Raw genomic sequence first — 22939 nt, 5'->3', positions numbered from 1 at the left:
GGTCAAGGGTGTGGATAGGGGTGGGGGCAGTCAGAGGGTGGGGAACAGGGGGGTTGAATGGGAGTGGGGGGGTTCCGGGGGCGGTCAGGGAAAAGGGGTGGTTGGATGGGGTAGGGCTGCCAGGGGGACAGTCAGGGAGGAGAGGTTGGATGGGGTGGCAGGGGGCAGTCAGGGAGCGGGGGGAGTGGATGGAGCAGCGATCCGGGGGGTTCAGTCAGGAAGGAGAGCGGGGTTGGATGGGGCGATGGAGGGCAGTTAGGGGACAGAGAGCAGAGGGGTGGATGGGGCGATGGGGGGCAGTTAGGGGACAGAGAGCAGAGGGGTGGATGGGGCGGAGTCCCAGGGGGGCCATCAGGGGACAAGAAGCAAGGCAGGGTTGGATAGGGGGCGGGGGCCAGGCCATGCCTGGCTGTTTGGGGAGGCACAGCCTCCCCTAACTGGCCCTCCATAGAATTTCTGAAACCCGATGCGGCCCTCAGGCCAAAACGTTTGAGTTACAGCAGGGGCGAGCAATGTACAACATTTCATTTTATATTCTATAATAAACTGACAAATTTATATTTAAGCAACTACATTTCCAGTATACCTACAAAGGGACAGAGTTTGTGCTTGATTTCTAAACCTTAAAACCACAACATAACCTATTAAAAACAAAGTAATCACTTATCTGCATCACAGCATCACTCACAATGAGTAAGACTATGTCTAAACTGAACTTTTGTCAGTCAAACTTTTGTCAGTCAGGGATGTGAAACATACCCCGAACCGACAAAAGTTTTGCCAACGAAAAGCGCCGGCGTGGACAGCTCTTTGTCAGTGGGAGACGGCCTCCCACCAACAAAGCTACCACCACTTGTTGGGGTGGCTTTATTTTGCTAGCAGGAGAGCTACACGGAAGACCTTACAGTGGCACAGCTGTGAAGCTTAAGGTATGCAGCATAGACATAGCCTTTAGTTTTTCCAGATATAGCTCAAACCCAGCCACTATCCCACAAGTCAAGACAAACAACAAGCAAAGGGCGGTGGTGATAAATAAAATATGCAATATGTACTTTCAAAAATCTTACCACCAACCATTTCTCTACATATCTATTATTAATTGAAAATAACCAATGCTATTATACAGAATAAGCATCTAGGGAAGTTTCTCTTTTCTGATGACTCTAATTCAGCTTTAGAACTCTTTGTTGAAGCAGAGCAGAGGCACACGTGATTTGAGAGAAATCTGGTTTATCAGGTGTCAAATATTTCTTTGGCATCTCTGTCAAGATCTAAAGTAAGCTGTAAGTTGTGTTCACTGCACCAAGACAGGGGCATTTAAATTATAATACATATATTATACTTCCATCTGAAGAGGGTCAGACAGCAATGCCCACATTAAGTACAGACGTGGCACATTTTTCTGTTCATCCCACTTCCCCTTAAAGGCATTAACACACATCCAGTTTCAGAATTTCCTTATAGCTGGAGCTCTAATTAAAAAGGTCAGTAAAAGTAAAACCTCTGCCTCAGGCAAAAGTCCATGAAGGCATGTGACAGGCAACTACTGCAGCCAGTACCTAGACTATTTGCAGTAGCTCAAGTTGTTCAGAGGCCCATAATACAGAACTTTAACTTTATGGAGAATGTTAGCAAAATCCACTGCAAAACTTCTCAAAATTCACAAGGATTTTTGTGAAATGCACAGATTTCAGGGAGAAGAAATATATAATAGATTAGTTTATTTCTACTCTTCATCCTATTCTTCCATTCATCACCTCATGTCAATATAAAACGAAGTTATTCAAAACTGTAAAATGAACTTTTGTTGCTACCAGTTGTTACAGAAAACCCACAGAGTCACACTGCTAGAGCCGAACTATTGCTGACAACTATAAAAAAAGTCACTCTACAAATGTCAATATTTGACTAATCAAAACATTAATGGCTGGTCTGGTTGCATTACTACACAGAAACCTAGGTTCTATCCCTTGGACCAGCCTCCCACTGGGTCTGCTTGGAAGCACTGCAGGGAAAGAAGGGTTATCAGGTTGTGCACAGCAACGAGGCTCAGTGAGGCCATTAGGGAACCAAGCTGCTGCAAAGTGTTACTCCTGAGGGAATTCTGTGCTAAAAAAATTATGCACACATTTTAAAATTCTGCAAGTTTTGTGTGTCAATAAATAAATATTGCTCCAGCATGGCAGTGGGGAGCACAGGCCACTGGCTGCACTGAGGTGGGAGATCACCCTGAAGCCCCCACCTCTCCTAGTACATGGACTTGCCTGTGAGGCTGCACCCGACTCTGACAAAGTGCAAGGGCCAGGCCTCCCCCAGAGACACTCCAGGGCCCTGCCCCTCTGTGTCAGGCACCCCAAGTGTAGGCGGGCAGGCTCAGCCCAGCAGGATCCCCAAGTGTGGAGGGACTTGGTGTGGGATGAGAGGTTTCTGTGTGGGCAATCTGGGTGCGGGTGGCTCAGTGGGAGATCCGAATGCACAGGGGCTCATTGGGGGGGTCCGAGTGCAGGGGCAATAGGACCCTGCAGGTTATTCAGGTGAAGGTGGTTGGGGCTCAGCAGGGGGGATCTGGGTGTTGGGAGATGGAGCTCAGCATGGGGGGTTCAGGTGTAGGGCTTGTCAGAGTGACACAGGGTAAGGGTTTGATGGGAATCATCCCAGCTACAAGAATCATCCAAGCAAGTCTCCTTTACATCCACAATATCATATTCTTTATAACTGAATACATTCAAGTTTTATAATTTTAACATGACTTGTTAATTTTTCATGCTTATTGCATTTGTATTGATAATGCAGTATGTTAATATGATTCATCTTTTCTTTCAAAACTCCATCTGTTGTCTTGGAAATGCATGTCAGATGATTAAAGTGAAGGCTTCCTTCTTCCTATTCAGTTTAAAGCCCACCTACCCGTTTTGAACAACATAAATCAGTATCCCTTCAGTTTAAGTAGAACCTCCTATAATCCAAGCAGGCTTGTGTCAGACTCTCAGTTCCAAACCCTCCTCTACACTGATCTGTTGATCTCCAGTCTCCTTCCTTTTTACTTGTATGAGAAGCAGGAAAAATTTAAGACAACTTAAGTTGGAAATGGTAATCTTCCCAGGGTCTTTAAGTGAATCAAGATTCATTCATTTCCTTCCAGCAATCTTCTGCCACATGGAGACAGTATGGCCTTTGAGGCAGCTGGGACCAGGGCAGGGAGACAACACTAAAAGGTCCCTACTAAATTTAAAATAAACCTTGGTATACTTGCTAAAGCCACTATTTTCACAGAGGAAAAAAACCCAAATTTAATCTCCCAGCTATTTCTTTATGGTCTATCTTTAATTTCTCCCCACATTAAGATTTATCTCCCATATCACTTAAAGAAACCTTAGCTACTTTTCCCACGTGGTCACTGTTTTAGCTCAAGTATTTTTACTTGCATATAAAAATCTATTCAGTCCCACATCACATTCATTTAAAACAGTCAGATTACTCATGCTTCATATCCTAGTTTAGGTTCACAGTTTTATTTTTGATACCTGAGTAATACGGAATTGAGTTTATGTAATTCTTTTCTCCAATGTATGTACTTCCAGTTTTCCACTAAGTTTTTGGGAAGACATTTTATTAACTTATTCTAGTAACCTTATTCTCTCCTTAAGATTAAAATATTTAATTGTTGTATCCTACACATTAACCCATATGCAATGGTATATAGGGACTGAACAATACAGCCTTCCACCTGGAGGTTGCCAATGCAAATGTAATTCAAGTCAGCAATGTGGCCAGAAATGATTTTAACCAGGGATCCCAGAAATCCATTTGCCACAGGGGAAAAAAAGCAGAAAAACATGGAATTTGCATTTTTTCAAAGAGTAAGTTTTTACATTTTGTGAAAAAATAAAAACAAAGTAGAACCTGTTTAACTCCGCCTTCATTATCCGACTATCCATGTCAACTGAACTGGGGCTGTCAGTCCTGGACAGCAGGGCTCGGGCTGTCAGCCTCAGTTGGCCCAACCCACCACCTGGGCCTGATAACAAAAAGTTTCAGCAAACTTTGGGCACTGTGCACAGAAAAGGACCTCATGTCTGAAAGATGAAAATGTGGCTGGAATGCTGCAACTCTATTTTAACAACCAATATTAACTCAGAAAGTGAGTAATATTAATATAAAAGCAATTTTTGCTTTATTTTTTGTGCATTTTTTAAAAATCGATTTTTGGAAATATAAAATACTGACAGACATATGCAGTATATGTAAGAAATACAAATTGAAATTCTATTAATTTTATTTTATTATAATGATTGATGGCACTGGTAGGGTTTGAACTTGCTTAAAAATTTTAAATATTATGAATAAAACATTGTGTTCAACTGATACCTACATATATTGTGGCCAGGGAAAATCAAGTTCAGCATTTCATTTTAATCACAGAAAAGCGCAGATTTTTATGTTTTCTTATCATAGAATTTTGGTTTTATCATGGAAAACTAGGATCCCTGATTATAGCCCATGGGCTATTTAATATCCTATGTGACGTGAGATGTAGATTTTGGTCTAGTTCTTGTGGACCAGTGTCCACATGACAGATTTTCATGACAACTAGCACTAACAGATCTCTTCATAAGTAGTTTCAGCAGAGAATGAGATGGACTAAAGCCAGAACTACTCCTTAAAGATCAAAGCTGAGGCAAACTGGTGCTGCAATGAAGGTAAATTTGTATTTTTGTGTTTACTGTATATAAGGGACATCAGTCTCCAAGGCTGCCACTGCAGCCACCTCTACCAATATTAAATACACAACATTTAAATTAAGTTTGATAATGGACTTCAAATTTTAAAAAATTATAGAAATGTAGCATTGTCTTACTCAATTTACATTCTAGAGCCAAGGTCATAATACACTAATTAATCTAAAAAGCCAGTTCCGTACAACCTTTAAAATTAAGGACTGGAAACTTCTGCACATTACTTCCATAGTAAAGAAACAGTGCAATGACAAAGACTGCTCAATGATAACTTTGTTATGGCTTCTCTTCTAGCACTCAAGTTTAATGTTACTTAGATGGTGACATTACCAAACTGCTGAAAATTATTCACCAACTGTAAACTAAGACCATAAGAACAGCCATACTGGGTCAGACCAATGACCCATCCAGCCCAGTATCCTGTCTTCTGACAGTGGCCAATGCCAAGAGCTTCAGAGATAATGAACAGAACAAGAACAGAACACAACCTTACCTGAGGAGGTTGTGAAGGCTAGGACTATAACAATGTTTAAAAGGGGACTGGATACATTCATGGTGGCTAAGTCCATAAATGGCTATTAGCTAGGATGGGTAAAAATGGTGTCCCTAGCCTCTGTTTGTCAGAGGATGGAGATGGATGGCAGGAGAGAGATCACTTGATCATTGCCTGTTAGGTTCACTCCCTCTGGGGCACCTGGCATTGGCCACTGTCGGTAGACAGATACTGGGCTAGATGGACCTTTGGTCTGATCCAGTACGGCCGTTCTTATGTTCTTAAGTAATCCATCCCGTCACCCATTCCCAGTTTCTGGAGGAGAGGCTAAGGATGCTTCAGAGCGTGGTTTTGCATTCCTGCCCATTCTGGCTAATGGCCATTGATGCACGTATACTCCATGGACTTATCTAGTTCTTTTTTGAACTCTGTAACTACAGTTGTTTGCGTTTCCCTCACCCTCAACCTCCCTCCCCCCCCCCCAAAAGAAAAAGAAAAAAGGGAAATCCAAGTGTTATACAATGGTTTCAATTTATATACACATATAAATTGACCTCCTTTGAAGATCCAAACTCCAAGACAGCTTGGAAAATATTTAGAATTCATACCTCTCGTGGACAGATTTCAGCACTTCCAAACAAATAGTAGGAATGGGGTACTTCTGGTGCATAGTTTATAATTTTTTTAAAAACCTTTGAGAGTTTGAGTTTAAAATCTGAAGTCCTAATCATGATAGCTTAGTAGCTGTCTCCAATGCATGCCCTGCAAAGATCCAAATAAACTGCTCTCTTGTTGATATTTCACTCCTTTGTCCCTCATTATTTCACAACAGGCCAATTTCCTAGCACAGAACACAAGCGATCATATTTTCTCCAACAGTTTTGAAAGTAGTTTTGCCCTAACTACATTCTAACCTAAACTATTTTGCATCAGTTGATGAGTGCAAAAAGAACCTATTCCTGATTGTCATTTTCCTGATAATGTAATGGAAAAGTTGCAGCAGTAGTCCAGGTGTATTCAGTAAGGGATTATTCCATCTGCAGGAAAGATTGATGGGATTCTGAGCTGACAGGCTCCCTTTACAAGGAAGTGTCGTCATTCTAAATTCTTTATTGCCCCAGCTTGGTATGGAGGAACTGCATACAAGTGAAAAGACCGATTTACAGTTGAAAAATCCACCAAAACACCCTGCTTTAAAACAAAAACACTTGAAGAAGTTTCAATATACAATTTGAGACTGAACTGAGAATCACAATAATGCAAGGCTGGAAGGGACCTCGAGATGTTCTCTCGTCCAGCCCCCTGAGCTGAGACAGGATCAAGTAAAAATACACCATTCTTGACAGGTGTTTGTCCAATTTGGTCTTAAAATTAAAAACCTCCAATGATGGGGATTCCACAACCTCCCTGGGAAGCCTATTCCTGAACTTAACTACCTTTATAGTTAGAAAGATTTTCCTAACATCTAACCAAAATCTCCCTTGTTGCAGATTAAGCCCCTTACTTCTCGTTTTACCTCTGGTAGACATGGAGAACAATTGATCAGAGTTCTCTTCATAATAGCCCTTGACATAATGGAAAACTTACCATGTCCCCCCTCAGTCTTCTTTTCCCAAGACTAAACACACAAATTTCTTTTTTAAACCTTTCCTCAGGTTTTCTAAAAATTTTACCATTTTTGTTGCTCTCCTCTGGATTCTCCATTTTTCATCTTTTTTGTTATTTAAAATGCTTGCTTAACAAGGCAAGTTAGTGTGTAATCTTGTTTTAAGTTCTCCCTGTTGGATATACTTGACGGGTTTTTTTAGATGTGACAAACGCAGCATAGGTGAATTTTTACTGTAAATTATATCAGTTGTTAGTCTCCAATTGAGCACTTGGAAGTACTACGTTTCCCAGTACTTTTAACTGATGTACTTGCAGCCTCTTAATTCATATACTGATGGGTCTCTCTCCGGATTTGTAGTATTTCTGGATAAGTGCAAAAAATCAGAAGTAGATTGAGTGAGGATTTCCTCTTCCATGAATTATCATCTCTACTTAGACTTTTCTCAGCGATAATGAAGCTTTAGAAGAAAAGTGGTATAAAACATTTATCATATCCTTCTCTCTTAAGAACTAGGAATCTGTCCACTAGGTTTCTAAGTGCTGGAGAAAGGGGAGGTTGAAGTTAAAAGTAGGCCTTGCCCACTCCTCTCCCCCACAAAGGGATAATCCATTATCTTCCACCAGCTGTCACCCATTTTCATCTCCAATAAATGAGTATTTTCATAGGATCCCCACAGATATTTAAAGGTAAATTACTCAAGCACATTTTCCAATAAAACCTTTAGAGTCATAGTTATTTTGCAACTACCAAGCATACATTTGAAGTTACAGCAAATATATTATTTGAAGTGATGCATTAGATGTAATGATTTTCAAGATATGAAAAGTGCTTACAATTTTAATTGTTCTACTCTGCATATCTAATAGAAGTGACGAAGTCCATCTTTCCTTAAAATACAATATTGTATAATATTGGTTTTTTAACTATGGATAAGGTGTTACCTGGCTAATTAAGTGGAGATATAAAAATGGTTAAAGATTTTGAATAAATAAAGGCCAGAAGAAACTGAGGGTGTGAGAGGGATCATACCCCACTGTCAAGCTTCACAGGGCATTCTATGGCTTGAAGAAGGGGGTTTTGCCCTTACCCAGCCACCTGCCCAACATACATAGCGGTCAGAGATTTTCTGAGGGTTTTGGCTTGTGAGGAATGTGCAGGTGCACCCCAAGACCAAGGAGCTGTGCTGATAGTATTGGAAGGAGAATGTTTTACACATCACTTACGAACTTGTGCATTTCAGGGATACAAGGCAAGTCTACACTCAGATCACTGCAGCGACAGGCCTGCATGGAGGCTGCACCCCACAAGTACCAGCCCCCAACTCAACACAGACCCTTCCAGACCCCGGTCCTTCAGTGCTGTCCCACAGGCCAAAAAAAATCCTGGATAAAACCCAGGAATATTCCATAGAAAATTGAACACTGAAAATGAAGGGCGTTAATACTGTACACTATTGCAACTTTAACCAATTTTAATGCTTCCAATAAGATAGCTAATTTGCCAGATTTTATTAGTTGTAAATATTATGTGTTCAAGTGTTTAGGAATAAAGAAGTTGAATATCTTTCTTTAGACAGCATGTTATCAAGTTATTTGTATAGTTTACTGTCCAGCTTCAATATCTTTATAGAGACTCGAGAGTTTCCTGCCAATTTTGTCCTTTTCCATGTAGCAAATACAGAGGCCTAGTCTACACTTAGGATTTAGATTGACCTAGCCACATTGCTCAGGGGTATAAAAAAATTAACACCCCAAATGCCAGAGTTAAGCGGACCTAGCCCCCACTGTAGATGCAGCTAGATTGTTACAGATTTATTCCGTAGACTAAGCTACTGCCACTTGGGGAGGTGGATCACCCACACTAACAGAAAAACCACTTCAGTCGATGTAGAAAGCATCTAAATTACAGTGTTACAGCATTGTAGAGGCAGCATGATTTATTTCTAATGGAGTTTGAAACTGTCTCGGCAATTTTTGGTTTATTGCGTTAAGTGATGCTAGCAGTGCTGGGAACAGGGTTTAAGTTTAACTCTGAACAGTTTGTGCAAGTCTTATGTTATGACAGTGGCAACCTTAAGAAAAACATTACAATTAGAGATAATTTCCCAGATTATAGATTATAACAATTACAAGGAAGATTCCATGTTTACCCTTATATACATAACTGCATGCTCTGACCACTAAATGTCTGGCAAACAGTTTAAAAAATTACATCTCAGACCCTTTTGCCACCCAGTTCTTGCATCCAACTGACAAGCTAACCCTATATTTTCCACAAGAAATTGCATGACTAGACACTCCATGTAAGGCTCTTGGGAACCCTATACAATAGTGTTATGAATTATTTCAAAACATTTAACAACTAACAAGACAAAAAGGTAATCTTATTAAGAAAAAATGATGAATCCTACATAGTTAAACCATGTTAGGCTGAGAGGACTTGCAACCAATACGGGTAATACTGTCCTATTGCCAAGAAAAGGAGTGCCACTGCTTCTTAACATATGGTTCAATGGATCACTTATGAAGCAAAAGGTTAACAAGTAGTTCAATTTTTCCTCATCCAGAAGCATGAAGTTAAAAAATTATAAGTGTGTCAATATTTACATTTTCACCATATAAAAAAGGAACGCCCACAAAAACTTGATGCCTGAAAAATACATGATATGGCTGATACTTACATATATCAAACTCAAAATATTCAACTTATTTCAGTAGTATAGACTACTTTATTTTCAGGAAAAAAAATTCTGTTTCATGCACATTTCTAAATTTATGAGATCAGGAAGAGCAACTCTACTGTAAAAAAACCCCAATCTGTTGATTGCACACATACACAAACACTAACATCTAGCTTTTTACATAATAAACTGTTTGAAATGGCAATACAGTGACATGAGGCCAGGCTATTCTGGGGTAGCCCTATGAAAAATTTTCAAGACAAATGACCAAAAGGTATTGGGTTTGTCCTGATGTGGAAATTTTGAAACATAAAAACATTTGCGAGATAGGAAAAACATTCTCCCCCCAGCAATACATATGGGCAGCAATGAAACTGACAAGAAATCAGGCCAGTTTCAGGCTGCTACTGCTTAGGAAAATTATGAGCAGCAGCAGACACAGTCACTGGAGTTTTTCCACTAGGGAGGATGAATGAAGAACAGAGGCAGAAGTAGCAAAGACAACCACAACGGCAGGTGGAAAGCTAGGGAAAAAGTAGAGTAGTGAGACTCCCTTCTAGCCTCACAATAGACAGAGAACTCCACACTGAGAGGGGTAAGAGAAGGCAGCAAATTTGCTTACATCCAGAGAGAAGGGGCCTTAAAATTTACCAGACAGATTTTACCGTACAATTCCTACAACATCCCTCTTCCTTAGCAAATAAGATCAGGGGATTGGCTTTTCACCTGTCATTGCTCCTAGACATCAGGCCTCCTTATCATTCATGACACACTGCTTATTACGTGTTTAGTAGAATTTCCAACTGTAATGGGAGAGTGTGCGGCGGGAAGGGTCAAGAGACGTGCACATGGGGGAGACAGATTGACGAGAGGAGTTAGAAGAGAGTACTACAGCATAATATGAAACATTTAAATGATTCAGATCCATTAAGTTGTGCACATTGTTAGACCATGTAACCATATAATCTTGTTATCATTACCTTTGTCCTCCCCACCCTCCTTTGACTGTTATGCTCACTTGTATTTTGTCTTTAATTATATTGAAAGCTCAAGGGCAGGGACCATCTCTACCTATGTTTGGTGAGCTCCTAGCACTATGCGGTCATGACCTTAATTCAGGCCTTTAGGTATTACTCTAAAGGCTTGTCTGCCCACAAAATTTGTGCCGCTTTAATAATACTGGTACAACACCCTTGGTGTTTAAACAGCTATACCAGTACAAAGGTGCTTAAACTCCCACACAGAAAGAGGAAGAAGATATACAAATATATAGGTGCCTTATACCAGTCTAACTGCTTCCACCCTGGGGGCATTGTACTGATATAACTATTAAGTCAAAAAAAAGTCGCTCTCCTAACCAGAATTCTTACACTGGTAAAGAAACTGTGGCCATGTCTACACTACCGTATATGTTAGCAAAACTTAGGTTGCTCAGGGGTGTGAGAAAAACACCCAAGCGATATAAATTAAGCCGGCATAAGTGGTAGTGTGCACAGCACTATGTCAGCGAGAGATCCTATAGCAGCGCAGCTACATCAGTACAGCCGTGCTGCTGTAAGGTCTCTAGTGTGGACACAGCCTGTGTATAGACCAGGCCTTATACCAGGGGCGGGCAAACTTTTTGGCCTGAAGGCCACATTGGGTTTTGTAAATTGTATGGAGAGCCAGTTAGGGGAGGGGGTTGTGGCCCGGCCCCCACCTCCCCCAGGAATCCTGCCCCATCCACACACCCACGCTCCCTGTCCCCTGACTGCCCCCGGACTCCCGCTGCCTCATCCAACCACCCCTGTTCCCTGACAGACCCTCTGGGACCCCTGCCCCATCCAACCACCCCTTCTCCCTCTCCCCTGACTGCTCCTGGAACTTTGCCCGATTGCCCCCTGCTGCCTCATCCAACCACCCCCCTTCCTGACGCCCCCCCCCGGGACCCCTGGCCCCATTCAACCCCATTCCCTTGCCCCCAACCACCATCCACACACCCGCCCTGAACTCCGCTGCCATCTATCCAACTCCCCTCCCCCCCATGCCCCCTTACCGCGCTGCCTGGAGCACCGGTGGCTGGCGGCGCTACATCCGGGCCACGCTGCCACCACCGCCGCCACCACACAGCACAGAGCACTGGGTCAGGCCGGCTCTGCAGCTGTGCTGCCCAAGGAGCTCACAGCCCAGAGCATTGTGCCAGCGGCGGAGCGAGCGAGCTGAGCCTGCGAGCGAGGTGGGACAGCGGGGCAGGGGCTGGCGGCAAGCCTCCCAGGCCAGGAGCTCGCAGGCCGGGCAGGACGGTCCTGCAGGCCATAGTTTGCTCATCCCTGCCTTATACAAATGAAATTTTGGAGAGACGTGAGAGAAGAAAGGGACAAAACAGGGGAGGAGATACAGAACATAACGTAGGGGAAAGAGGTGATGGGCTGGAGCAAGGGACTGAAAAATAGTAAACAGACTTGAAAGATAATTCAGGAAAAAGATATACCAACTTTATAGGAAAGGAAACAGTGCATCCAGGAAGGGGAAGAAGGTAGAACAAAACAGAAGAGATGTACGTTACATCAAAGTGATAATATGCCATAATAAAACAGGTGTGTATTGTATTTAATTCCTTTAAATTGCAAGATGAATAGCCTCAGGGGCTGGGAGGGGTTCAACGGTACAGGAGCAAAACACATTTTTCACTCTTGCCAGTTGGCACTGGATACACATATAAAGCACTGCATATAAAATAACAAACCTTTTACTTAAGCCTCATCCACACAGAAGTTGTATCAATTTTATCAAGAGCATTTTTAAACTGATTTAATTAAACTAGAACAAATCTCTGTGTAAACATTATCAGTTTAAAACTGGATTTCATCAGTTTAGCTTGCACTGGTAAATTTAGTAATGATGCAAGTTGAACCAATATAAAACAGATTTAAACGAAATTAAGCGTCCACACAGAGTTTTGCAATGGGTTGACTAAGTTAGTTTAAAAACGGGAACAACTCTGTTTAGACCAAGTCTTAGCAAAGTAACTGTAATGCATTTAGCATCACTGTGGGCAAGGGGAGAGAATATACAGAGCACATTTAGGATGAATGATATTTTTGCTGTTTATTTGGATATGTGCATATACAATTAGCTAAAAAGTGCACACAACTGAGATAACTGTGCATAAATGAGAATCTCAGCCTAGGTCTTCCATAGCAACTAGTGATTTTGGGTACCCAACTAGGGTATGATATTTAGAGAATGATTGCTCAGCATTTTCCAAAAATTTGGCCCCTTTCAAGGTGTCTCAAATTGAGCACCCAAAAAAAACTAATCATGTTTGAAAGTTTAGTCCCTGGTAAGTATTATTAGGTTTCAAAGATCAGACCCTTATGACCGGAACAGTGGAAGTTCACAGCTCGGAACCACTTCAGGATGCCAATGGCCCTGTTCTGCAGACTTACACACATGCTTACCTTCATGCATTACAAGTACTTCCACTGACTTCTATGGGATTAGTCAAAGTGCATAAAGTTAAGCACATGCCTAAATCTTTGCAAGATCAAGGTCTAAAACAGCATCATACATTTTCACATTCAGGAAGTTACCTTCAACAATCATTAGGACTAAAAACTTGTTTTTTAATTAAGTCTTGCATTTGGTCAATCTGAATCTGTCAGAGAAACTGTATAAATATATCAAATGGATCAGGAGTTTGACATCTTGGGATTAAGAATATTAGGATATTGCTTATTCCACTATCAGGAAGGAAGAGAGGGAGGCAATATATGTAACAATGAAATAGCAATGGATTGTAAAGATTTCAGCTACCTGTCACGTGTTGGGAGTCAGTTACAAGGATAATTCATCTTGTATCACGATCTTAACTGCACTTAGACATTCTCAGTCTGTGAATTTCTTTACCAGATCACCTAGGACACTCATACATTATTTTCAAAAGAAAGTACTCAGGTGCTCGGTTCCCATGGTGGCAGGTGTGGTATATAACAGTTAGATAGCTATGTCTACATTAAGTGTATATTCCCACATTAAATCTTTGGAAGGCTTAAAAACTCAGTCCTGAGTCTGTGCAAATCTTTGGCAATCTAGTACTTTTACATTGTCAGGGACAAATACCAATTAGAAAACATCAACAAACCCACCTGATTTTTACAAACTAAGATTTGCTTGTGGCAGAGCATTCTATTCCTTTTGCTCAAATGAATAAGTCAGTCACATCCACTAGATTTCATCAAGATTCTTTTTTGTGATAAATTTGGATTTGAGACAGAAAGCATTAGACTTTTCAAAGTCCGAATTATACCTTGTTTGCTTAAAACTAGTCTCTCAGAAACTACTTGTCTGAATGACCTCAAATTATGCCAGTTCTACTCTTGCAACAAACTACACTTACAATATCTGAAGTGCACAAGTTTGAAGAATCTAGATAGGACCAAAAACACCAGTAAAGGAAATATTACTAACTTAACTCTGGACTAGCATTTCTCCATGTTAAAACATACATACTGAAAAGAAATCTAAAATCAAATTAGTTTCCATGTAGGAATTTAACGAGACAATTAGTCACTTCAGTTCTGTGACTCTTGTAGTTAAACCATTTACTTCCGAGAACTATACAACAATTCCATCAATACCAAATCAGAAATAAGCATATTTGTATGAAAGAGCTAGTTTAACGTCACCTGGTAAAGAGATTCAGTGCATTCAAGTTCATTAACTAAACTGACATCCACTCAGTTTTCTTATACTGATGAGATTTCACTGGCATCAACTGGAAGTTGTGGTGACAAAAGTATTTTCTTGGCAAAACTAAACTTAAAGTAATATTTCACATGCAAAAGCTATGTTGAAAGAAGGTTATTTAGGTTCCAAGTTTCCATAACTGAAAGTTAGGAAACGTTAGCTTTATGATTGCAACCACAGTTGTGCCCCCTTATGCATCCATGCTATGCACAGACTAAGAAAAATAGTATGTGATCATGTATTTAAAAAACAGTATAGGGGAAAGAATTTAGGTTGCTTAATTTATAATTGCCAGTACATTTCCTAACTTTCAAGTCACAATCAAAACAACGTTATTCTAATGTAGTTATGTATTCAATTTCCAGGCAAAGTTTTCCTTAATATAAATAAACAGTGATTTTTAGCAGCTTCTCTCTCAGCAAAACATGAGCAGAATTTCATGGGACAAAGAAAAGGCACTTCTCTAGCCTAAGGACTTTGTCCTTGCCTAATTTCCAAAGCCTGTGGCAAACAATAGAGGTATGGGGGCCTCAAAAAAAAAAAAAAAACCACACACCACTAGAAATTTTTAAAATGGGAAGTATTACGCAACATAAATACAGAGCTTGCTGCTATCTTCACCATAACACCACACATTTTGCCAAAAGAAAGCAAGTTTGTATTCAGAGTCCATAATATTTTCACTAATTAACCAAAATTTATTTGAATTAATCTGAATTTAATTATTCTATAAAAAGATTAAGATAGGGAATATAACTTGTTTCTTGTGGCAAGATTATGTCATCTACCACAGATTTATAGATTCCAAGACCATTTATAGATTCCATGGTCCACAGAAGGGACCATTGTGATCATCTAGTCTGACCTCCTGTACAACACAGGCCAGAGAACTTCCTCAAAATCATTCCTAGAGCAGATCATAGAGAAAAGCAGTCAATCTTGATTTAAAAATAGTCAGTGACAGAATCCATCACAACCCTTGGTAAATTGTTCCAGTGGTTAATTACTCTAAGCATTAGAAATTTAGGCCTCATATCCAATCTGAACTTGACTAGCTTCAACTTCCAGCCATTGGATTGTGTTATACCTTTTTCTGCTAGATTAAAGAGCTCATTATTAAATATTTGCTCCCTGTGTAGATACTGATAGACTGTAATTAAGCCACCCCTTAACCTTCTCTTTGTTATGCTAAACAGACTGAGCTCTTTGAGTCTTTCACTATAAGGCATGTTTTCTAATCCTTTAATCATTCTCATGGTTCTTTTCTGAACCCTCTCTAAACTATCAATATGGAGTTGTGGGCATCTGCACTAGACACAATAGTTCAGCAGTGGTCGCACCAGTGCCAAATACAGAGGTAAAATAATCTCTCTACTCCTACTTGAGATTCCCCTATTTGTGCAACCCAGGATCACATTAGATCTTTTAACCAGTATCACGCTACCAATAATTGAGAGTCCCACTATTCATACTTGACGCATTAAAATGGGTGTTCAAAGCTAGGAGAAGCACTGGGTAAAATTTGAAAATGGGAAGTAGATATTCTTGAAGGAGTGATAAGGTCCTATATGCCAAAGTTACTTTTGAAAATTGTATCCTAAGTAATTAATTTGATAAGCCCACTAATTTGGAATATGAAAACATATTATAAAGGCTTGGTCGCATGTCAGTATTAAGATTCAGGTAAGATTTCCACTTAAAGCAGAGATTTAGCCTTTTTAGAAGAAAATGAATACTATGCACCTTCCCAAAATTTACAGCACAATGTTAGTAAAGATGGAATTTTCTGGGACTGCCACTGAATTGGTTGCTTAGTTTGAATTAAATTTAAAAATGAATTTTTGAAATGTCCCAGGGATTGACTTTTTGCAGACCCCCTTTGATAACAAGTGGCTGGTTTTTCACCCTTCAATCTTTCCATATAGTTAAGACTCATTACCAGCTACCTTTGAATGTACATTAGATTTTAATTAAGCAAAGTTATCAATGATTGTCAAGACAGCAGGGAAAACAGGAAAAAACAGACTCAATATAGCTGTCACATCCTATACACCTCTACCCCAATATAACACGAATTCAGATATAACGTGGTAAAGCAGCACTCGGGGTGGGGCACACACTCCAGCAGATCAAAGCAAGTTCGATATAACGCAGTTTCACCTATAACAGTAAGATTTTTTGGCTCCTGAGGACAGCATTATATTGGAGAAGAAGTGTATTTATCAATGAAGCTCTTTATCCCTTCAGTAAAAGTTGCCACATCACCACCAGTGGATGATGCCACTAGTAAAGATAATCACTATTTTCCACGGGACTGAAGCTACAGGCTTCCCTCAAAGATGGCTGCCATTTCACTAAAACCTGCCACTAGTTGACATAAATGAAATGTAGAACATCTATGTTTTGTTGGATGCTGTGCCATAATTTACATACTGTAATGTTTTTTCACTCTGAGGTTTCTTTCAAAAGGATATTTTCTCACTATGTGAATTAAATAAGCTTTTTTTTTAAAAAAAGAAAACAAACCAACCACAAGAATCCCTGTACATACACATCAGCAGGATTTGAACCCACAAACCTTCAGATCCCCAACTCTAACCCCTACACCATTTGAGCTACTGAAATAGCTTTTTAAAAAAAAAATGTGGGAAGGACCTAACACACACTTTGATTCAGTAAACTGTTATAATTATCTGCCAGTGGTTCTCAACCAGGGATGTGTGTACCCCTGTGGATACAAAGAGATCTTCCGAGGGTACATCAACTCATCTAGATATCTGCCTAATTTTACAACAGGCTACATAAAAAGCACTAGCAAACTCAGTACAAACTAAAATTTCATACAGACAATGATTTGTTTATACTGTTCTATATACTATGTGCTGAAATGTAAGTACAATATTTATATTTTAATTGATTTATATTATATGGTAAAAAGGAGAAAGTCAGCAATTTTTAAGTAATAGTGCTGTGACACTTTTGTATTTTTATGTCTGATTTTGTAAGCAAGTAGTTTTTAAGTGAGATGAAACTTGTGGGTATGCAAGACAAATCAGACTCCTGAAAGGGGTACAGTGGTGTGGAATGATTGAGAACCACTGTAGTAGATGGTAGGAGGAGGCTTGAGATTGCTGATGGCTGTGGGAGAGGAGTGTTACCTATGGTCAGAGCAAGGGGCCTAGTAATCAGGACTCCTAGATTCTATTCCTGTCTCTGGGAAAGGAGTGTTGTCTAGTGGCTAAAGCAACAGCTCAGGCAGCATCACCAAGAACTGACATCTAACAAATTCTTTCTAACAGTAGGAGACTGAGGTATGCAATATTAAGAACTTGGCTTCTGCTCCTAGTAAGGACATTCTCAAATAAGATAACTCAGATTGTACAAACTCTGTGATTGATACTTGCCTACCTTCTAAGGTGGTGGTGGGGAAATGAGCCCTTTTTCAATAAAAAGTTAAAAAGTGAAAAGAAATGTGAATAGCTAAAAGCAGAAGAGAGATCTGAACTCCCTTCCTGGCTTCCAGTTCAGCTCACCTTTCCCTACTAAAGGTCTTTTTATGGAACCTCTCACCCCCTCTTCTCTTCCCCAGACTCAGAGCTTGATTCAATTGAAATACTACACTTCCGCACTCTGCTTGCCATAGGAAAATTAAACTATCCTGAGTCAAGAAGGCAGCCTCTTGGCTCAGTTCCAATGGGACTGAAGCCACGAGGAAGATGACCAACCCCTACATTCTAACAGTTAGGAAACGGTGAGGAGATGAGCAGAAGCTTTTGGCACAGACAATCAGGAAGCAGCAATCAGAGTTCCAGGGACAGAGCAGCTATAAGCTCCAGTGTTAGGGACTCAGCAGCTTCTGTAAAGTTCCGCAATTCTGAGATGGTCATCCACTGTAAGGAGCTGTGGCCAGCCTGGTGGAATAGATAGGGTAATTCACATTCTTCTACTGCCCCAGGAACATGAGCTCCCTTGTGCCAGGCTTAGGCTATGGCTACACTTGCACTTCAAAGCGCTGCCGCGGCAGCGCTTTGAAGCACTAAGTGTAGTCAAAGCGCCAGCGCTGGGAGAGAGCTCTCCCAGCGCTGTCCGTACTCCACCTCCCTGTGGGGAATAACGTACAGCGCTGGGAGCTGGGGCTTTGACCACACTGGCGCTTTGCAGCGCCGCAATTTGCAGCGCTGGAGAGGGTGTGTTTTCACACCCTGCTGCAACGCTGCAAATTTGCAAGTGTAGCCATGGCCTTAGGAAGGGTAGCTCCTCCCCCCATCCCTCACCTGAAACATCTTTGTTTCCTCCATATCCCTACAAGCCATAGGAAATACTGAGATAAATCCTGGTTTGTCCTTCCATGCCCAAAGCCTCCTTTCACTTGTCAAATTAAGAACCTATGAAAATCCATAAACAAAAGTTTCCCTTAGAGGTGGTTAAGTTAGGCTTTGTCTACACTGGAAACTGAACGACAAAAGTTTTGTTGTTCAGAGGTGTGGAAAATAAACCACAACCCAACAACAAAAAATTTTTGCCAATGAAAAGCGCCAGTACGAACAGCACTTTGTCGGCAAAAGAGCTCTCCTGCTGACAAAGCTACTGCCGCTCATTGGGGGTAGAAGTTTTTTTTGGTGACAGAAGAGCTCTCTCCTGCTGACAAACAGCGGGTACACTGTGTGCCTTTTAGTGACATAGCTGTAGTTGCACAGCTGTGTTACTAAAAGGTGCGTAGTGTAGACATAACCTTAGGTTATGTGTAATATCCCCCAGGCTAAAACCCAAACAAAAAAATGCCAGTTATAGGTCCCCTCTTACACAGCACATTTCCTTTGACAGTGACAAACTCCATGTTGTCAGAAGGAACTTCCTTCTGCCTCCAACTGACAAGGAGACACACTGATCTCCCTCAAAGTATAACTACAACCTCATACTTTCCCCCCAAACATAACAGGTTACATTTGACTTGTGCACATCAACCTTGAATGTTTGCTAATACTGATGAGGCTGTAATTAAGATTTTGCATTCTACCACAAGGAAGATGTGTGTCTCATGTGTTGTGTTTCTTTATTACACCTCTACCTGTATATAATGCCACCTGATTATATCCGAATTCAGATACAACGCGGTAAAGCAGTGCTCCAGGGGGGCGGAGCTGCACGCTCTGGCGGATCAAATCAAGTTCACTATAACGCAGTAAGATTTTTTGGCTCCTGAGGACAGCGTTATATCGAGGTAGAGGTGTAGTTGGAGGCAGAAGCAAGTTCCTATTGATGAGGAGTCCATCAGTGGAAACATGCTGTGAGGGTATTAGGGTACAGATAAAAGGTGTCCCATAATTGCATTTATTTGCTTTATAAGGCTTGCACAGCTGGGGGAGAACATATTAATATACCTGGATCATCTTTTAAGGTAGTTTTTTGTATATGGAATATAAATATACAGAACTACATTTGTAGACCAGTTTCCTTTTCAAACTGTTTTGATTATAAACTTTTATCCCTACTTATAAATCCTATAGCACCAGATGGCAGTTTACATGCATTATTAAACAGCTACTCTGTTACATTAAGATGGCCTACAGTTATTGATTTGATAGTACCACAATGCAATAAATATGCTGCTATTACTAGCCATACTTCACATCAAGCCAGAAAGCTTTTCATATTTATTCAGTGAGTATGATGCATAAGAATAGGACCACCAATTTTACAAGAAGTAACAGATTAGTCTGTCATTAACACACTGGATGACAATATGGTGGTTGTCCAATAAGAGATGATCACCAAAGAACTATAGAGAAAGTACCTTATCCTTCAGAAATCAGCCTGCCCTAACCTCTCTTCTCAATCTCTGGGCTAGACTATAAACAGTTTGTTACAATCATGGTTGGTAACTTGTCTGCATGTAAATGCAAAAAGTGAAATCATCATACACAATTGGTTACAAGAATGTGGAAACGGAATCCACTTTGCAGATGACATACAAAAAGCTCCCACCACAAAACAAATGAGCAATGCACCCATAGCTGCAGACTTGCAAAGCAGATGCAATAAAGTGGTTAATTATTCAGTTGACAATCACACTACTGACGTCAACAGAAGACTGCAGGAAGTGAATCCCCTTAGTTTGTTAGCATATAACAAAGAGTGATGGCCCCCACTGAAATTAAGGAGAACCAACTATTCCAATATTGTAGAGCACTAGTCTAATATTAAGGCATTTATTAAGATAAAGGAGTTGACTTCCTTACAACCTCTTCCCCAAGAAAACCCTCTTTTTAAAAGTGTTTCTTTAAAAATCCACTTCACATGTGTGACAAAGAGGATAATGAAAGGTGCCCATGGTCTTGCAAGTGTTACTTCCCCCACAGTTTTTTATCCCATGAAGAAAGTTAGTCACCTTCACCAGTCAGTATTATTTATTTCAACAACCCAAACAGGTCAGTTACTATCACCAATTTAACATAAATCAGGGCAGTAGTTCCAATCCAGTAGCTATGCCAAATGACTACCTATAAAAAAAATTCCTATCATAGTCAGGCACCTTTACAAGAAAAAGGTTTTATTCTATGTGCCACCACCTGCGCCTGACTTTCCTTTATCAGTAGGACTGTGGATTTTCTGTGTGTAGGTTGGTTAGTACACCATGAAACTAACACAAATAATGCTACTATCACAGGGATTGTCTGGAATTGCCCCTTTCCTTCAGATGTGTGCTCAGACTAAAAAGTGCACTCTAAAAGGCAAGTGCCCTCCCCACAAAACACTCCCCCGCCCAGCAACTGATTATAACAAATCCGCCACAAACACGGCACAAAGCCTTGCTAAATAAACAATTTCCTGGCATGCCCCTGCTGCCCCCACCCTTTCCAGGTAGGCACCGGATTAGCCTGACATTTCAGGCTAAGCCAACCGGGGTTTCAGGCCAAGGGCACTCCGGGGCCACTCCTTTTACTCACTGCCAGGCGGCTCTTTTGGAAAGAAGGCAGAGCTGGGAGGCGGTGGTTACGGGGCTTCAAGGGTCACATCCTGGCGGCTAGGGTGTTACCAAAGGAGGCGTCACACCCAGTGGGCGGCCTCTCCTCCCCATGCAAAGCCCGGGGTTTAAACCCAGGCTGTGTGGGGATGACTAGTCGGCGCTGCCCCTCCCCAGCCAGCTCTCCTTGGTCCAGGGCTGCTCCCAGCTCCGGGGCTTTCCTCACCGCCCGCCCCCACCCTCACCCTCCCCCTCCCCCGACAGGCCTCACCCCACTCGAGGAAGTCGGAGACGTATCGGTCCCTGCGGAGCGGCGAGTCGCGGCTGCACTCGGTGTAGAGCCCGACAATCAGGTCCAGCAGGGTCTCCACGCTCAGCGCGCTCTCGTTGTGCCGCGGCCCGTCCAGCAGCAGCTGCTCCAGCATCTTCAGCCGCACCTTGGCCGACATGGTGCCGCCGGGCGGAGCCGGGGCGCGCCGGCCCGGGCAGGGGGACGGGGACAGGGACGTGCAGAGGCCCGAGGCGCCGCCGCTTCAGTGTCCCCGCAGCAGCGGCAGCACCATCCGCTCCGCGGCACTCGGCTCGGCGGCCCGGACCCGGCAGCGGCGGGGTCTCCTCCTCCCCCTCACGCCGACATCTTGGGAGCCCCCCCGGGGGCCGGGCAGCTGCTTCCACGGGTTGTGCCCCGGGCCCGGCTGGTCCATTGACCGGTCCGCCCGGACCCGGCCTCCTGCGCCCGCCCGGCTTCTCTCAGCGCCCCGGAGTCCGCTACGGGGAACGGGGCTCCGCCGCGGCTGCTCCGCCTAACGGGACCGGAGGCCTCAGGTAGCCCGGGGCAGCGGCGACTCTTCAGCAGCGGCGAACACGGTTCTGTCCGGAGGAGGCACCAAGCGGCCCCAGCCGGGACCCAGAGCCACGCCCACCACGCTGGCGTCCCCACGCACGGACGTGCGGGGCGGGGCGAAGCCGTATTGGGGAAAGCCGCTTGCCGTAATGTGAAAGGAGGAAGGGGCGCTATCAAGTGTCTTTGGAATGAACGCTGCAGATTCGCCAGGCGTGAGCAGAGGCGGAAACAATTCGTTCCCCGGCAATGGAGGGGACGTGGAGACTTTGGCGTCTCCTCAGCAGATTCGCATCGGCTCCTCCCTTCTGTCTGAGTAGTAGCGGTGTTAGTGTGTGTCCGCGAGAAGAACACGGGTACTTGTGGCAGCTTAGAGAGTAACAGAGCTTTCCTGGGCTGCAGCCCGTCTGCCTCTAGGAAAACTGTGGCAGCGGCTTTGGGGGGGTTTCAGGTAGGGCCAGTGGGTGAGGTAGCCCCAGGGAGCCATGCGCAGTGGGAGGGGTTGGCTGAGCTGCTCAATAAGGCAGGGGCAGGGCCTGAGGGGAGCCGTGGCTGCAGACCCTTCACACACGATGGAGCTGCGCTGCGGGGCCGGGATGGACTTCTCAGAGTAGGGTTACTCTGTTAGGACTTGAAATGCATCTGAGGGTCACTTCATCCCAAAACCACCGCCCAAGCTTTAGTAGTGGTCCATCGCCCGGCAGGGGGAGGAGTGCTACACTGTGATGAAAGGTAATTTACTGGTAGCCAAGCTAATACAATAGGTTGCCAAAAAAAAAGGGTATTTTATTTAACCCAGAACAAATGAACTGGATTCCACCTACCTACTAAAACATTACACAGATGAATATATAATAAAGTACGTATAAGGGTTTGACTCTATATACA

The 22939-nt window shown here is 42.4% G+C and overlaps 1 protein-coding gene across 3 annotated transcripts in view; it reads right to left on the bottom strand.

The window, feature by feature from the left end:
- Window positions 1-22366, bottom strand: part of CDC42BPB (CDC42 binding protein kinase beta) — a 121302-nt gene extending 98936 nt beyond the window's left edge. Inside the window, exon 1 of one of the 3 annotated variants that reach the window (XM_045013795.1) lies at window positions 21482-22366. In XM_045013795.1, the coding sequence (XP_044869730.1) occupies window positions 21482-21659 (178 nt within the window). In that variant the 5' untranslated portion in view covers window positions 21660-22366. The remainder of the gene's footprint in view (window positions 1-21481) is intronic. The other 2 variants (XM_045013796.1, XM_045013794.1) reach the window with 2 other exon arrangements.
- Between the last annotated feature and the right edge of the window lie 573 nt (window positions 22367-22939).

The sequence above is a fragment of the Mauremys mutica genome, chromosome 4 (assembly GCF_020497125.1).
Source record: "Mauremys mutica isolate MM-2020 ecotype Southern chromosome 4, ASM2049712v1, whole genome shotgun sequence".
Taxonomy (NCBI): domain Eukaryota; kingdom Metazoa; phylum Chordata; order Testudines; family Geoemydidae; genus Mauremys; species Mauremys mutica.
Note: the sequence above shows the minus strand (reverse complement) of the source record. Positions and strands in the feature narration are given on the sequence as shown.